Source organism: Pholcus phalangioides, unplaced genomic scaffold, assembly GCF_987345545.1.
Source record: "Pholcus phalangioides strain wild (caught in Gottingen) unplaced genomic scaffold, Ppha-v1.0 ptg000017l_1, whole genome shotgun sequence".
NCBI lineage: Eukaryota > Metazoa > Arthropoda > Arachnida > Araneae > Pholcidae > Pholcus > Pholcus phalangioides.
Window position 1 is genome coordinate 14,804,033 of NW_028301610.1, and position 17,747 is coordinate 14,821,779.

At 36.4% G+C, this 17,747-nt stretch overlaps 1 protein-coding gene across 3 annotated transcripts; it reads right to left on the reverse strand.

Moving 5' to 3' along the window:
* Positions 1–2,106: 2,106 nt before the first annotated feature.
* LOC149072428 (calexcitin-2-like) lies at positions 2,107–17,207 on the reverse strand. Of its 3 annotated transcripts, XM_089246262.1 has the most exons (8): positions 17,081–17,207; positions 16,901–16,965; positions 7,595–7,714; positions 5,808–5,860; positions 5,408–5,545; positions 5,188–5,296; positions 4,984–5,081; positions 2,107–2,437 (listed from the first exon to the last, which is right to left on the reverse strand). In XM_089246262.1, the coding sequence occupies exons 3-8, from the start codon at positions 7,689–7,691 to the stop codon at positions 2,324–2,326; spliced, it is 609 nt and encodes a 202-aa protein (XP_089102388.1). In that variant the 5' UTR covers positions 7,692–7,714; positions 16,901–16,965; positions 17,081–17,207; the 3' UTR covers positions 2,107–2,323. The 3 variants fall into 3 exon arrangements, with proteins under 3 accessions (XP_089102388.1, XP_089102385.1, XP_089102387.1); XM_089246259.1 differs by lacking the exons at positions 16,901–16,965; positions 17,081–17,207 and adding an exon at positions 12,984–13,098; XM_089246261.1 differs by lacking the exons at positions 16,901–16,965; positions 17,081–17,207 and adding an exon at positions 12,679–13,088.
* Between the last annotated feature and the right edge of the window lie 540 nt (positions 17,208–17,747).

Consider the following 17,747-nt stretch of genomic DNA (forward strand, 5'->3'; position numbering starts at 1 on the left):
TACAAGAACGCCGTCAGAGATAGTCTAAAAGACTGATAGCGTATGACTGACTGCGACATAATGAAGTCGAAGGTTGTTCAGAATTTCTGGTTCGATTCCCGATATAAGTAAGTTAAATATATATATATATATCAGAAAAAAAAAGATATCAATGCCGTGAGAAGATTTTGAAAAAGAAATTTGAGGTCGGTCCACTTTTGTTTGGGAATGTCATTTATCTCTAGTCTTTTCATCTCACGACAGACCTCCGTTTTGTGGTCTGGAATCGATGTAACTTCTATTTTTTGAACAAGATGCTTTCTATACAGTTAAAAGAATCCGAATTTTTATAAAACAGCAAACGTTACCATATTTTTCAATGGCGCTAGTAGACTGATATTGAGACTGATTGATTTTTTAGATTTAAGAACTTACCGAATGAATAAACAACATTAAATTCCCCCCGTAATCTACTACTTGTGTCATTTATAATAGTAGCAACAATGCTGCAGAAATGACACCAAACAAAGCCGTTGGTACCAGAGGTTAGTTTAAAGTTTACGTACTATAACCATGCCTGGAAGCAAATGAAGGTTACCCTTCAATTATATGCACACGCATATGACGCCAAGAACAAAGCCTATTGTGAGCAACTGGTCTAACGGTCACGACGTTTGACAACGGGAACAGAAGCAGCAAGATGAAAATAGAAGGTGCTGAAAGTTACGCAGTGATACAGTGTCACCAAGAATTCCAAGAGGTTTGTGAGCAGCATTACTTTATAAACACTTGCAAGACAAGTGAAAGAATTCCACAAACGGAAAATCTGAAAGACGCCTAATGTATGAAGAATACCTCGAACTATTCTGATACGAATACCACGCGGTTTGATTCTTTCATCTTAATCTTAATCGATCTCTGGTTTCTGCACCTTAATCCATCTTTGGTTCTCCCGTCTGAATCTATTTTTGGTTACTCCATTTTCATCTATTTTTGTTTCCTTCATCTTCTTCCACTCAATCTAAAGACAGATTACTGTCTGCAACAATTCCGGAGTAAATGCTATGGTTTGGTTTCACCAACTTTTAGGAACAGGCTTGGAGCTACTCCAAGCATATCGGGAGAATTTCTAGTACCTATTCTAAATGTCGAAATCCAACCACCTACAAGTGATCTTGGTAACGGTATAAGGGTGTGAACATATTGCGTCCGTATTTCAGATTCTGGAAACCCGCGTTCTCTCCGATTGGTTGAAAACCCGAATTTCAAGTTGAACAAAGTTGAAATTGGATTTTTTTAACCAATCGGAGACGAGACGCAGGTTTGAAGAATCTGAAATACGAACGCACCATGTTCACACATTAAGTCTGGTCATCCACTGGAAATCACAACGAGCGATAAAATGTCGCGTATATACGCAAGATTACCGGCTTAAGTCCGGTGGCTTAGTTTTGGTATTCAGGCTCCTGTTTTAAAAAACATCACCACGGTTCTTCGTTAGACCGCTCGCTCGCAATAGTCTCTGTTCTGGTCATCATAGCGCATCTCTAGAGGGAAGTGGGAGTTTATTTGGTCTAAGGCGGAATGAGTATGTAACTAACGTACGATGTAGACGACATTTCATATTTAAGTCTCTGTGCATAAAACAGAGTTCTTCAACCGGTGCTCTTGCCTCAAGTGTCTTCTAGATCACGGTTCTACAGTACAGCGTTAACTCTTCAGCCCGAGTTACAACAAGGTGACGTATCCCGACTGTATTGACCTTGAGAAGAATGCCCCCTTCCTCCCCCCCCCCCATCATAGGTGCTGGAACATAGGGCTGAGTCCATTTGAGCCTTCCCCAATAAATTTTGTAGGGAGGGCTGAGCCCCCAATCATGTTTGAGAAAACAATGCAACGCACCCTCCCTCTCCTGCACACGCGCTTGAGCCCCGTATATACGGGACGATCAGCAACTTTCAGCCCCCCCCCCAATGCCTTTTTCTTGTCGGCGCCTCTGCCGCCCCATCGACCTTGGGTACCACGCGAGTGAAAAAATAGATGAATAGATTCCACCATATATCAAACATGACATATTGCGATATCCGTGATTTAGAAGACTCGTAAACTAAAAATATGACAATCGAGTGATCAACCCTTACCTTTATTCCATAGAAAGAATAGTTACAGTTCAAACCAGGCATTAAAGTGTGTAAATTGCTGATTACAAATGATCATGTATTTGTTCTTAAGGTGTTGAAAACATCCAATTATAATATAAAAAAAAATTCATACACAGCATATTTTACTACAAAATATCTCTCTAAATAGACACATGATTCTAAATATACTAAGCTGTTCTTGTTCAAAATTCCAGTTTACCAGTGATGAAATTCCCAAGAGCGCAAGGATCATCAGATGTGTAGTACTCAATAGCAAGTTCACAAAAATATGCGAAATCCAGCGGCTTAGTTTCGTTCTGTAAAGAAAAATATGAAGAATATTTATCCGAAATAACCAATCATTATTAGAGCAAAATGGAGCTTTTGCTTCACCACGGCGAAAACGGCCATTCCTGACAAAAAATGGCATCGACAAGCATGCGCGGATCCAGAGAGGGGCGATCGCCGCTCTCAAGAGCCAAAAAATGAGGGTAAAATTTATGTTCCGTAAAATACGGGGAGATTCAACGAACACAATTGTATCTGCCATCCACTGCATTCGCAGCTGATGGTGTCTTTCTCGCCTTTATTCGCAGCTGAAGATGTCTCTGCCTCGGTTCCATTCACGGCTAATGATGTCAGCCCAAGCTAAATATGTCTGCCTCAGCTCCATTCGGAGCAGGAGATATCTACCTCGGCTTCATTAACAGCAGATTTTGTCAGCCTTCACTTAATTCGCAGCTGAATATGTCTGCCTCAACTCCATTGGAAGCTGAAAATATCAACCTTGCTTTATTTGCAGCTGATGGTATCTGCTTCCATCTCATTCCCAGCTAAAGGTGCCTTCATTTGTAGCTGGAGATATTCCCTCGGCTTTATTTGCAACTACTGCTACTAACAGTAGCAGCAAGTAAAGCCTACTAGTATTAGCCTAATAGTAGTAGTAGGCTTCATTTGCTGCTGGTGGTGTCTACCTCGGTTTCATTCGTGGCTAAAAATATTTGTCTCGGTTTCATTTAATTCGCAGCTGAAGATGTCTGCCGACGCTCATCAGTGTATCCGGGCGGGGGGCAATGGGGTAACCACACCTCACAAAAGAAAAAAATAAGGGGAAAATTTACCAGCCCCGTAAAATACGGGACGATCCACAATAAATCCTCCTTCCTAACATATTACCCTAGATCCGCGCCAGTCGACAATGCATCTTTGATCTAATAGTCACGAGCACTATGGTGTTCTTCGAAACACCTTAAAGTACTCGATACTCGTTCCCATTGCTGTCAATCGACATCATAATTTGAAACACCAAAATTCAGAGACTAGCAATACGACGATCTGGCATTCGCTGTAGTAGCCGTTTGGATGCTGTCCTAGGGTACGAACATGGTTCACGCTGGTTTCCGATTCTCCAAGTCGACGCTGTTGCTGATTCGTTAAAAACCGGAAAATTTCAGGGTTTTTTTTTTTTTAGCAATCCCTTACAACGTTGACCAGCAGAATTGGAAACAAGCGTGCACTATATTCGTACCCCTACTGATGGTTGACATAGACATTAATCAAAACTCGGGAAAACGTTGAAGAACCAACATTTAAGTCATAGTTTCGTCAGTTACTGACATTTCCCGCAAAGGTGAGAGCGACATAACCATCGTGTATATTGAACAAATTTATAAGTACCAGAAAACGTAACATACAAACCTACGTACAGGTTGTCCTGTAAGTGCTAATGCGACCTGTATCTCATCAACCGTTTGTCGTACAGGAATGGTTTCAATTTAAAAAGAGCCCAAAATGTGCTCGAAAATTACCCTGCACCAGTTTTGAAAATGAAAATGCAGTGTGCCTCAAAATAAAAAATAATAATTTTTATACGGTCCCCCCGTTCTCTAACTTCCATTAGAAAGTTATTGCGGTGTTTTTTTTTTTGAGTCCAACAAAAGAGATCCTACGTTCTTAACTGCGATATTCGAGGAGATATTCTAATTCAAAAAATGGGAGAAAAGTTGGGAAAGAACATCATAAATGAAGGGAAAGGAGCAATGTCCGTTAGTTTTTGTTGTTAATTCCTAACTTCTTTCCAATTTTTGAATTAAAATATCGCAGTGACTATTGCAGCTAAAAACGGGTTTTTTTAGGGCTAAGAAAAGACAGGGCAACCACTTTCTACAGTAGAACCTCTCGATAACGGACACCCGTGGGACCTAAATTTTGTCCGCTAATGGGGATGTACGACGTAAAGTAAAACTTCGTTTATACGACTTTTACATTTATACGACGATTGGCTTCGGTCCCAATTAGTTCCTATAAATGTTAATGTTAAAATGTATTTGTACAGATTGTCTGTGTGAAATTGAACACCGCTGCGGTTAATTAAATGATTAATATTGATTATTTATCATATTTAGCAACATGAGATTGGTCGCAACATGAGATTCAACGCAATAAATTCTCCGTTTATAATGCCAAAATTAATAAATTACAGTTTGGAAAAAATAGAGTTTGCCTGATTTTACTGTCCGCGATCGAGAGTGTCCGCTAACGGAGAGCAAAATACATTACAGCTCTATTCCACGGGGCCGGGTATCAAAGAAGTGTCCGTTAGGGGAGGTTCCTCTGTAATTTGAAATTAGAAGTGGACTTTATAAAAATTTAGATTTTTTTTTATTTTGTGACACACTGAAAGCTCACTCTAAAAACCGGTACAGGGTAATTTTTGAACGCCTTTTGAGCATTTATTTAAACTGGGATCATACATCTACGACGGACGGTTGATGAGATAAAGGGCGCATTAGCACTTACAGGACACCCTGTATAACTCGCCAAGTGAAATGGATAGAAACTGAAAGTACATAGTTTTATTTACCATGGTCATCATCGTGAAACACTGTCTTGCCTGTCTTTCCGCGATGCCAAAATTCTCCAAAACATAAGCGAATTCCTCAACATCTATTTCACCGTCCCCTGAAATTTCGTAAATGATATGCTAAACAAACTTACCACGATGAAAATTAATGCCATGTGACGCACTCATGACTTAAAAATCGGCTCGAAATAGTTGAGAACATACCTGTACGGTCATATATGTTGAACCTGCACCAGATGTACGAAGTTAACCACTCTGGTAGCGCAGATTTACCTTTGTTCAAAGTTTTGTCCAAAGACTCCCACATCTGTACCTGTAAAATTTAAAATTCATTTTGTAAGTATGTATATAGTTTCATCAGAGCGCATGAGTATAAATTACGCTATATTTTTGTATTTCAGTATTATTTTTAATGGGCACTCACCCACTCTTCAGCAGTAACAGCATTATCAGCATCCGCATCGGCTTCCGATTCCAATGATTTCCAGATAGATCGGAAAAGTTCTTCCGTCATTTCAAATTTTTCGCTTCCGGGCAGCCATCCATTCAATTTGCATACGAACTAAGAGTAAAAAAAAAACAAAACCCCATATTATTGATCGAAGTCAATAATAGATGGCGTCACATACAAGCAGGGCCGCAACTAGATGCTTGGTCACCCAAGGCAAGCGCGCATTTTGACGCCCCCTTTGTAATGTTGAAGGAGAGGTTTCAAAATGAAATTTGCGCTCCCTCGGGTCCAGCGTCCGGGGCACGAGATCCGCCTGCTCTTCCCCTAGTTGCGGCCCCGCATACAAGACCAAATTGTAACTTTATCGACCTACCTGCTGGACAACAAAGAAATCGGTCTCTGTAATAACTCCGTCTTTGTTCAAATCTAAAGAAAAACAATTTTTTCCTTTATATTAGCTGTTGTCATTGTGATGAATTTGAAAATTATGCAAATTAATTGTTTTCTAAATAATATATATATTATGTTTAGTAATACAATTTGACAACAAGAACAATGTTAAAAAACGTTGAAGATTCAGAAATAAGAACAAAGAACGCGGAACAAAGATTATTGTACTCGAGCGTTATAAACAAATACTTTCAATTCCAGCCCAATGCAATAGATGGCGCCAGTTTTATCTCTCTATATATATCAAAGGTAAAAAAAATTCTCTTAGGGGTCATTCAAGTATTACGTCAGCATCGGAGGGGGGGGGGGAAGGGGTTTCGGATTTGCTGACTTCACGGCTAGTTCGGAATAAGTTTCCCTAGCATTTTTTGGTGGCACGAAGAATCTTTTATACCGTATTATTAAAATAATACACCATTTTAGGAGGGCCCTTGTTTGAATTGGGACGTTACTGTCAGTCAAAATAATATGACGGAAAAAATCGTATAATAGGCCTACACTTGGTTTAAAAGGAAAGAAACAGCTCTAACAATCGATTTCGTTTCAGGTTAAATGCTAGTCGTTCTAAATTCGTGTTTTTAACAATTAATTATCATGTAAGATTTGAGTTCACGGACCGTATCAAAAGCGGCTCTAAGGGCCACATTTACCCCGTGTGCCAGTGATGAGCAAACTTTTTTAGAAACGGCCCAAACAACAAATATAAAAAACTTTGCCTGGCCGGAAATATTCGGACATCGATTCATACCGTATTCCCGCGCATTATGACTGCTGGTGTCCCCCAATTTTTATGACGTAAAACTCGGGAGGACATGAGCTTTTTGAATGGTTGGGTTCTCTGATCCGTTCCTGGCAAGCCTGGAAAAGGGAGGTTTAATAACTATGACAATTTACATTTACCCAAATGGATTTTTAAAATAAAGATACAGTATTTAGGAATTTTCCAGATTTTTTCTGTGACTCTAATTTTCCGGGCATTCTGGTTACTCGCGCTGTTTTCCGGCATGCCGGCTAAAGAGGGAGGGGGGGGGGTGTAAGGTGGTAATTGGAATTTTATGCTCAGCGATGAGTAGGCGGAATGTGCTGTTTTCGAAGACTGACACGGTTTCCCCGCAAGTGAGACAATATGGGTTATCCTTTTTACAACTGTGACAAATAAATACGGTAAGTAGGTATATATTCACAAATTCATGCATATTTATTGCAAATGGGTGTTCTACTTTTTTGCATGTGCAAAAGTTTTAAGATCATTTCTATGTGTATAAATTCTCACAAATATATTTATCATATACAAAAAAGAGATCATCCCGTTTAATAATTCTTCTCAATACACTGAAATTCAAAATTTTGATACTATTACATGTTTTGAAATCTGTGGCGGGCCAGATAAAACCTCTAAACGGCCAGCATTTGGCGCGCAGGCAGTAGTTTGCCCATCACTACCGTAGGCCATGGGTTCAGCACGTATATTCGAAATCAAGAATCTTGGCGAACTTTATCATCACCAGGGAGGGGAGAAAAGGAAGTTTTGGCAGCGAAGCCAGTTAGCAGTTTATTCCGATTGGATCAGAAAGAATAGGGTTATAACAAAATGGTCATAATGAGCATAATATACTTTTCCATATTCTCAATCATTCAAACAAATTTTGTTATTTTTATCGTAATTAAATCAATATAATAACTAATATTTCTGCAATAAAACGAACATACCGTAAAATGTGTTGAATTCATACAACAATTTTTTCCTTCTAAATTCGGATAACGGTGCATCTTGTGTTTTTTTAATCTTATTCACGTCATTCCCCATCACTTCAGTCCAATGTCTGATCTCTGTTGAACATCATATTCAAATTAAAAATATATATATTATTATTTCAAAAAACCATGATCCACACCAGCGTTTCTCAACCTATGGTCCGCGAGCAGACTTGATAATTCAATTTTAACTGGATGGAAAATTATTCATTTGTTGTAATTGATATTATAGTAATATCCATAGGGATTAGCAAATAGAAAAAGATTTACCTACATAAACGTAGGTTCATTATACCTCATCAAGGAAAATGCGGGAAATTGCGATTCTAAATACGGGACATCTCTAATTTGCAGAGCTAAATGTAATTAATAGCAAAAATGCTATTTACGACAAATTTGCTGCAAAAAGGAATGAGGGGTGGAGAAATAAATAATACCGAAAACTCTATCATGTTATAAATACGCTGTTTATTAACGATTTTAGAGGATATTATAAATTTAAATAAACATGAAAAAATGGGATAAATGTATAAAAAGAAATTCCGAACCACTAAAAAGACAGAAATGTCCCGTAATACGGGACGCAAGCGGTCCGTCGAATTTTTTCAGACATTTTACTGGTCCTTGGGTTCAGAAAGGTTGAGAAACACTGATCTACACCATTTGAAAATACCATTATATAATTTGAAATTATTTATATGCTTTGTTATATACCATTAAACGTTTGAATCAAACGTTTGAAATGGAAATGGGCAAAACACAATTCTGAGATTTTTTTTCTTTCATTAATAACTGAATTTTCATCAATTCTAGGATTAAATGTGAATTAACAAAAATTAATGAAAATTTTGGAACGATGAATATATAGAAGTGAGGAAAATTTCAACTTCATAAAACAAACTATTTTAAAGCCAATGGGGGGAATTACGGCCTAATCATCTGCGAACTAATGGAAATTTGAAATTGATGAATTAAAAATGAGAAATAGCCGAAAAATATATAATTCAAGATTAATTGTGTCTATATATTTTGAGTGGATATTTTTCAGCATTCCTGTATACAGTAGAACCTCGTGATAACGAACACTCACAGGACCAAAAATTTTGTCCGCTAACGGTGAGGTACGACGTACAGTGAAACCCCCGTTTATACGAATTTCACACTTATACGACGTTTGGCTTCGGTCGCAATCGGTTCCAATACATTTTAATGTTAAATTGTGTATGTGTTTCTCCCGGAATTAGTGATACACCGGTGGTTATGCATAATCCCCAATCGTCTCGATAAAGAAAGTTTGATTAAATTCACTACATTTATCGCGTTTAGCAGCAATTATGGATAATTCCCAAATAAAGTTGAAAAGTCTGATGAAAAGGGAAAAAATTTTTAACTTTTCCCCTCCTCATTAAGCAAATTAATTATTTTTACTCGTACACGATACGTACACTATAAATATTTTTCAATAAAAATTAAATAAGTGGAAAGAACGTAAAAACACTGATAACATTATGAGTTTTGCAATGTTGTCTTTCTTTACAGGTATTAACAAACAAAACCAACATTACCATTCGAATTCACCATCCTGGACCATAAATATGTTCAGTTAATTAAGTAATTAATCGACAATCTTTATCATATTTACCTATAGGAGCTTAGGATTAAACATAATCTTAGTTGAATATGAAAAATTCTCGGTTTATGACCAAGAAGTAATAAATTAGAATTTGCCTGATTCAACTGTCCGCTTTCGAGAGTGTGCGCTAACGGGGGAGTGAAATACAGGGTGGGCAAAACGGCAGTAGAAATAATAGCCGAGGTTTTCATGACCGGCATTCAATGACTTGCAAATGGTTTCGGGCTATTGGGCCATGGTCTAAGAGATTTCCTTCCTGACGTTTCGCCCTCAGGAAACGTGGGCAGCGTTATACCATGGCCTAATAGCCCGGAAACCGTTTGCAAGTCATAGTAAAAATTTTAAAAATTCATTAAAACCGGAAAAATAACCGAAGTAAAAATGGTTTGCAGGGTTATCATCTCTAGTCTTCGGCGGTTATAAGAACTTGCGCTCCTAATCCGCGACTAGTTCACCGTTGTAAACCGTGTATGTGGACCTGCTGTACTGTTGGATTTGTGACTCGCCTGCAATGTGTTATCCCCTGTGGTGGTGGTCATGTGGAACACATACTGATGTAATAAACGATTTGGGGGCATTTTGTTCGTTATTTGCGTATCTTTTCTTTGACTTGTGTACGTCAGCGTCACCTGTCGGCTGTTTTTTGAGGTTTTTTTCCTGTCTTAAAAAAATTCCCGTGACGTAGCGATGCTAACCCCGCAAACCGTTTTTTATTTCGGTTATTTTTCCGGTTTTTATGAATTTTCAAAGTTTCTACGGACTTTTTGCCCACCCTGTACATTAAAGCCCTATTCCATGGGACCGGAAATCAAAAAGTGTCCGTTAATTGGAGGTTCCACTGTATTCTGTGATAACGCATGAATCTATGAATATCTATTCCCCTAGTTCACAAAATATATATGGAAATCGGGGCCAAAAGGAGCCCGAAATTATTTCCGCACCGGGCCCCGCGTCTGATAAGGGCGGCCCTGACAAATGTGTAATACAGTACATTGTTATGATTTTATTTTAAATGAATTTCAGCATAAAACAAAGAAAAGAAGTTTGAAATTTGTATTGTTAAACTTTGAAGGTATAAATTTCAATTTTAAAAGTTGAAATAGTGATTGAAAAATTAATGACAATAACAAAAATTGCAAGGAAAAAAGTTGTGCTTTTGAATGCAACTATACATTGTTACTAATTATTCATGTCAGGCTTTCCAAAAAAGTGACTTTTCTCAGTTAACTGGGACGAATAAGATTTTTTGACATTAATAAATACGAAACTGTGAATACGGGATCCTGCCGATTGTCACCAAAAAAATTTACCAACTTTTGGCTAAATTATGTTCAGACACGATTTCAGTGAAGATTTAAGAAAAAAACAATCGGGACATTTTTATAAAAATGTCGTAAAAAAATACGGGTTTCCTACTGTCGTTCTGCATCTGTTGGTCTTAACCAGAGGTCCACGGACTCTTTGGAGGTCCTCGGAGAGGTAGTGTTCGTGAGTTTGCGTGAGTAAACGATTAAATTATCATCTGCTGAATATTATTCCATAAAGGGGTCCGCAGCCAGAGATGCCGGCATGAAGAAAACATTGAGAGGGCTGATAGTTGCCAGTCGTCCCGTATATACGGGAATCAAGCCCGTATGTAGGAGGAGGGGAGGGATGCGTTGCATTGGATATTCTTTAATTATTGGGGGCGGGGAGCCCCCAATAATTAGGCCCTCACTAAATTTTTCGGGGTGGGGGGGGGGGTTATTTAAGCCCTAAGGTTCCAGCGTCTATGTCTTCAACCATCAACTTATTGACACAAAAAAGTCCGTGGAAGACGAATGGTTAAGAACTCTCGCTCTACTATAACTTATAAACATAACCTATAAAAATTTGCACAAATATTTCAGAAGGCCGTAAAATGCCCAAGAATACGGCCCTGAACGTATTCGTCGGGCAAATTACGCAAACCTGAGGTGTGCAGATTCTCCGATTTTTACATTACGTATTCACATTCGTATATTTTCATTAAGAGAATTTTTGTAAATAAGAATAATTAACGGGGCAATCGGATCAGTAAATGTTGAATAAACTTTTTATATAACCACGCCCAAATTAATCAATTTTTCAAATTGATATTTTTTGATATGATGCACAAAGTAATCGATTATTCGGAAAAAGGTGTCAATCAAATATTACCCAGAAAATGGGTAAATTAAGTTGAAGGACACTCATTTATTCAAATAGAAATTCATACACTTTTTTTATAAGAGAACGTTCAATAAATACATCATTTTTCTCATGCCAGGTAGAATATTCTAATCCATAATATTCAAACGAAAATTGAATCGTGGTGCCATCTATGAAATTTATTTCAAGACTTTTGCCGGAATGAAAGCGGGATTTGAAATACAGTATTTGCAAAATCTACAGCGAATGTTATTAACCCTTTATTTGGCAGCGTTCCTCTCAAAAAAAAGCAACACGAGTTTCTTATATTTGCCAAATAAACCATTTTGAGCTCGTATCGGCATTGATGCTTATAAGCATCAATGCCGATGAGCAAGAATGAGCAAGAATGATTTTTGACCCTGGAATTTCGGAGGGAAATATCGTGCGGAAGAATCAAATTTCTGTGCGTTCTTCAACAGTGATAGAAACGTCAAGTTGTCAAACCATAAATGGCATTTTTATACTATAGAAATCTATGTAAATCATATAAATACAGGGCGTTCCCTGAAGTGCACCATTCCATATATTTTAAATATTAACAATAATTTTTTTGTTCATATAATAGGATTCATGGTTTCGTTTCCTTAATATAATCTCTCAAAATTTTCTCTGGATATATTCAATGCTTGCCAATTAAAGGGTTGAAGGTTTCAAAATTTTCATTCAGATAGCCCGGCGTTGAAAGCATTTTCTTTTAGTTTTCACAATCAACGGCATCGATTAAATTTTCAGGTAACAACTTTAGGGTAACTCTAAAATTATTATATTATTTCGGACTCGATTCTACTTTTTTCTCGGCATAGTAGAATTCACTAAACCCCCTTGTGAATCGACGCATCTTTTCAAATATATTTAGCTTTCTTCCGATTTCAGCTAAGTGTAAAAAGTAAAAGGATAAAAAGCAAATTTTTTCCATTGATAAATCAGCTCTACAAAATATCTGGGCATTGCTAAAATAAAAGGCTTTTAAGAAGACGAGATATCTCGTCAGTGTTGGTTAGAGGGTTTAAAACATTAGGAATGCGGCATAGATTGCTTCTCTAGTAACCAACCAGAACAATAAATTAAATTAAGAGTAAAGTTTTATATATAATTGAATTTTAAATAATGCTAAATAAGAAATTTCATTACTATCAAAACGTAGAAAAAAATATCAAGTTAAAAATTATTGGAAATTACTAAGATTCTGTCTTACCTTATGTTCAGTTTCGATAATTCCAAGTTTTAATCACATTCTGAGACATTAACTTGGGTAACGTGTGTCATGTAAAATCCGACTAGTTAAGATCTAAATCCAAACGCTTCTGAGATGGTCACTCCACTGACGATTGTATGATACGAAAACAAAACTACTGTAGGGCACTTGCATTCTTACTTTCTAAAAAACAAAACTTCCAGAACAAAAAAAACTTCCAGGAAAACTCCAACAAAAAACAGAAATGATAACAATAAAAAAAAACCCTTCAATGATATTTTACAATAGGTAAATGGTAACAGTACTTTTTTTTAAGGTCCATTTCCACAAAGAAAAGACCATTCACTTGCGTACATAATTTACGACCGTCACACCGTTTAGCACCGCAAAGACGAGACACGAGAGTCACGTTCAGCTTGAACACGTCACATTTCTCAGTTTCAGGGAAAACTACAGGTGTTTGTGACGCGCAATCACGTGCCACACGGTATGGAGGGGAATAGAGAGGTAATATCACACATATATATCTGAAGGGCACGAGCATTTGCACCTGCTCAATATCAAGATCGAATAATTTCACCTTTTGAGTCGACATTCCTTGCGGGTTCAAGGATTATCATTAAGCAACTGCAGATCAAAAATACATTATATATATATATATATAGGTACATTTGATCTATTTTCTCTCTAATCGAAAATATTCCAGAGATTACCATGTTTTTCTATCGGTACTTTAACCCTTTATTGTTTCCCAATCTTCTTGTGCTCAAGGACCAGTAAAATGTATGAAAAATTCGACGTAGTGTAACTAAATGATCCGTATTTTACGGGACATTCCTCTATTTTGTTGTTGGGCCGATGTTGTTCAACGAAGCTCATTTTAATCTGTTATCCTTAATAAAATTGTAAATGTGGATAATTTTCATAACTCTTATAAGCTATATGTTTTGTCATATTACAATACAATTATAAATATTCATCGCACATATTTGTCTTATCCAGCGTTTTTTTTTCCGGGAACTACATTCCAATTGCAATTTACTGTGAATTTCAATTAGCCCCTCATTTACCTCCTTTGATAATTTTAAGAACTTTTAGCAATAATTGGTGATTTTGCCGGCGGATGGTAACATTTATGGCGATATTTGGCGATTTTCTGTATTTTGACGTATTCAAGAGAGATCCTGATGTTACGTATTTTTCCTTAATGAAATGTGACCACAAGGTTTTAAGGGTTTTTTTTCCCGTGAAATACGTTTTTTACAGTGATTTTTAATAACGCTTACCTTTAGTAATCTCAGCATTAATTGATAATTTTTTTTTGAAATTGTGTAGTTCTCGATGAAATATGGTCACCTAAAATATGAGGGTCTAGTTTTTCATTTGAACCCAAGAAAATATTAGTATAATATGAGTTCCACACAACTAAATAATTTTTCCATTCAATTAGAATTCCCTACCACATCCATATATGTTATGGGCATCTTTTTCTCAGCCACCTCGTTGGGCATTTTGCCTCTTGTGGCGTTGTATTTGTATTTGTAATTAAATAATCAAGTTTTCCCACGGAACATCTATACCATCGTCACGGACGACCTCTGGTCCGCGGACCATAGGTTGAGAACAGTTGCTTTATTTGGTAATGTTGTTCTCAAACATGTTGGGGTAAATCGAGAAGCTATACATTCTTAGAATAAGACAACCATAAGTATTCTTTATGGGCATTGTATAATATTTTATCATGTGTATATATTGTTTATAATTTGTGATAATTGCATTTTTAATGGGGTTGCTGTATTTTTGAAACATGACATCCATATTTTTATGGGCATCTTTTTATCAGCCACCTCGTTGGGCATTTTGCCTGTTGTGGCGTTGTATTTGTATTTGTATTTGTAAAAGCGACATGGTTTTCTTATATTTTTCAATTAAACCGAGCTCGTTTTGGCATTGTTGCTTCTAAGCAACTCCTAAATATTGGAAATCTACTTGTGAGATGGTCATGAAGTTTATATAATTACCAACAGAATGGCTCAAAAGTAAACTTTTCTCATTTCTTGACAAACCAAGCAACAATGGACATTTGGATGGGAAATACTGACATATATCATTGTGCATTCTTCAACAATGATAGAAAAGTAAGTTGGCAAACAATAAATGACATTTTTAAACTATCGAAATCTATGTAAATCATATAAATACAGTGTGTTCCCTGAAATGCAATATCCCATATATTTTAAATATTGACAACCTTTTTTTTTGGTCATGTAATAGGATTCAGAATACCTGATTCGCTTAATATAAAGCTCAGCATTTTTCTCTTGATATTTCAATGCTTGCCAATTAAAGGACATTATAAATTAAAAGGCTTATTTTATCTACATAAATATTTTTTCTCTGGAGAGTTTAATTATATCATAATACTGTAAAAGAGAGAGAGAGAGAGAGAGTTGTTTAGTGTCGCATTTATACTGCCTTAAATTAGAGAGAGAGAGAGAGCATCAGTGAGGAAAAAGGTTTTAAAATTGAATTCTATACAATATTCATGATTATAATTCACATTCAGAGTCGTCTGGAAATGAAATGCAATTTGAAAAAGTTCAAAAAATGACCGATAGGGGCAAATATGGTGCTGTGTATACGATGAAATTTGCAACGTGCTGAAGATTCGTGACATGAAATGTTATCAGAAAATTTTGGGGTACGTCCTCTGGAAATGGAATCAGGGCGAAACGGCATCAAACTTGCGTAGTATGTATGGAAAAAAAATTTGCAATTTGAAAAAGTTAAAAAACCACACTGGGGGCAAATAGGTACTAAGTATGGGATGAAATTTACAAAAATGATAAAGATTTGACACTTGAAATTTTGAAAATCATCAGAAAAATTTGGGTAAGTTCTCTGGAAATGGAATCAGGGGGCAAAATGGCACAAAACATGTGCGATATGCATTTCGAACCATGGGAAAACGATTTTTGAAATTTAAAAATGCTCAGAAATGACTGATAGGGGCAATGGTGCTGTGTGTGCGATGAAATTTGCAAACGCGCTAAACATTTGTGTAAACAAAGTATGGGAATTTTCCAGGGTTTCCCGGAATTAATTATGATTTTTTGAGGGTGTCACAGAGTTTGGATATTGTTTTAGGATTTCCCAGAATATGATAATTGTTTCAAAGGTGTCCGAGAATAGGGATATTGTTTTAAGGATTTTCTAGAATATGTAATAATGTTTGAGGTCTTTTTTTTCCTTTCAAATATGGATATTGATTCAAGAATGTCCCGAAATAAGGTTATTACTTCAATGGTTTACCATTTCATAATTTTCTAAGCGTTTACCATTTCATAATTTCCTAAGCGTTTACCATTTCATAATTTTCTAAGCGTTTACCATTTCATAATTTTCTAAGCGTTTACCATTTCATAATTTTCTAAGCGTTTACCATTTCATAATTTTCTAAGCGTTTACCATTTCATAATTTTCTAAGCGTTTACCATTTCATAATTTTCTAAGCGTTTACCATTTCATAATTTTCTAAGCGTTTACCAGTTCATAACTGTTTCAATAATTTACCATCACATTATATTTCAAGCGTTTTTCGGAATTCACATATTGTTTCAAGGGTTCCCCAGAATATAGGTATCATTTCAAGCTTTTCTTATTATACGATTGTTTCAAGGGTTTTGCAGAATAATAGACATTTTTTCAAGGGTTTCGTATCATATAATCGTTTCTAAGGTTTCCGATTACATGATTGTTTCATAGGTTGCCAAGTATATACAAGTATAATTTCAAGGGGGTTCCGATTATATGGATATTGTTTCAAGGGGTTTCCGATTATGTGGGTATTGTTTCAAGGGGTTTCCAATTATATGATTATTTCGAGGGATTTCCAATTATATGATTATTTCGAGGGGTTTCCAATTATATGATTATTTCGAGGGATTTCCAATTATATGATTATTTCTAGGGGTTTCCAATTATATGATTATTTCTAGGGGTTTCCAATTATATGATTATTTCAAAGGGTTTCAGAGTGGATAATTGTTTCAAGGGTTGCCGAGTAAATGGTTATTATATCGTGTTTTTCTAGAATGAAGGAAATATTTTAAGTGTACCGCAAGGGGGAAAAATTGAGAAACTCTGCTCCAATGAATTCAAAAAGAAGACATGTTCTTCGATTCATTTCATGGAAAGCAATAAGGAGCAGCAGCCACCATACCTTGGGATCATCTCTCTTTCTCACACAAGAGTGGCAGCCATTTCCGATTCTCCCTGGTGATTTTACTGGAACCATGAGAAAAATAATAAATAAATAAATAATAAAAAAGGCAAATAGGTTTCGGTAGAAAAACATAGGAAATGCAGCATAAGCTATTACAATATTTGAATTACAACCAACCTTAACATCTTTATCTTGGGGGGAGTTTTCAAGGAATAACAAAGACCATAACTCATAAGAAAGTCTCCATAAAGGCGCACAATATCGCACGCGCTTTCTTAAGACACATTTCAAGAAACTTAACGGCAAGTTTGAAAGAAATAAATTGCCTTTCCTTTCTTCTTCTTCCTCTTACTTTTTTTACGACTTGTTTTAAAATCTTTATTCAAAAGCATCTCGTTGTTATAACTATTTGGTTTTGACGGAGATAACTTGGAACGACGCTATTCAGAATTACGCAGACAGCGATATATCACAGCATTATAGATATCATGAATCGTGCCTGGTTCAACAATAAAAAGAGATGAAACCGTATTTCGTAATTCTTATCTGCTGTGGGGAGATAAGGTTCGTATTCATCAGGCTTTGAGTTTAGAGACTTGTTGGTACGGCAACCCTAAGCGTCACGAGAATGGAGCGCTGCAGCGATTGCTGTGAATGATATCGCTGGATTCTTGTGGTACAGAAGAGCACAGTTGAGTGCTCTTTCGTTCTCTAATATAGTTTCTGTTGCAAAAATAAATAAATACGCATCCTATTGTCCGAGACCGATTCCACCGTAAGTTCTGTGTAATTGAAAGTCTAGTTCTCCTTACATTTCACGTTGTACACAGTTGATATCCAATCG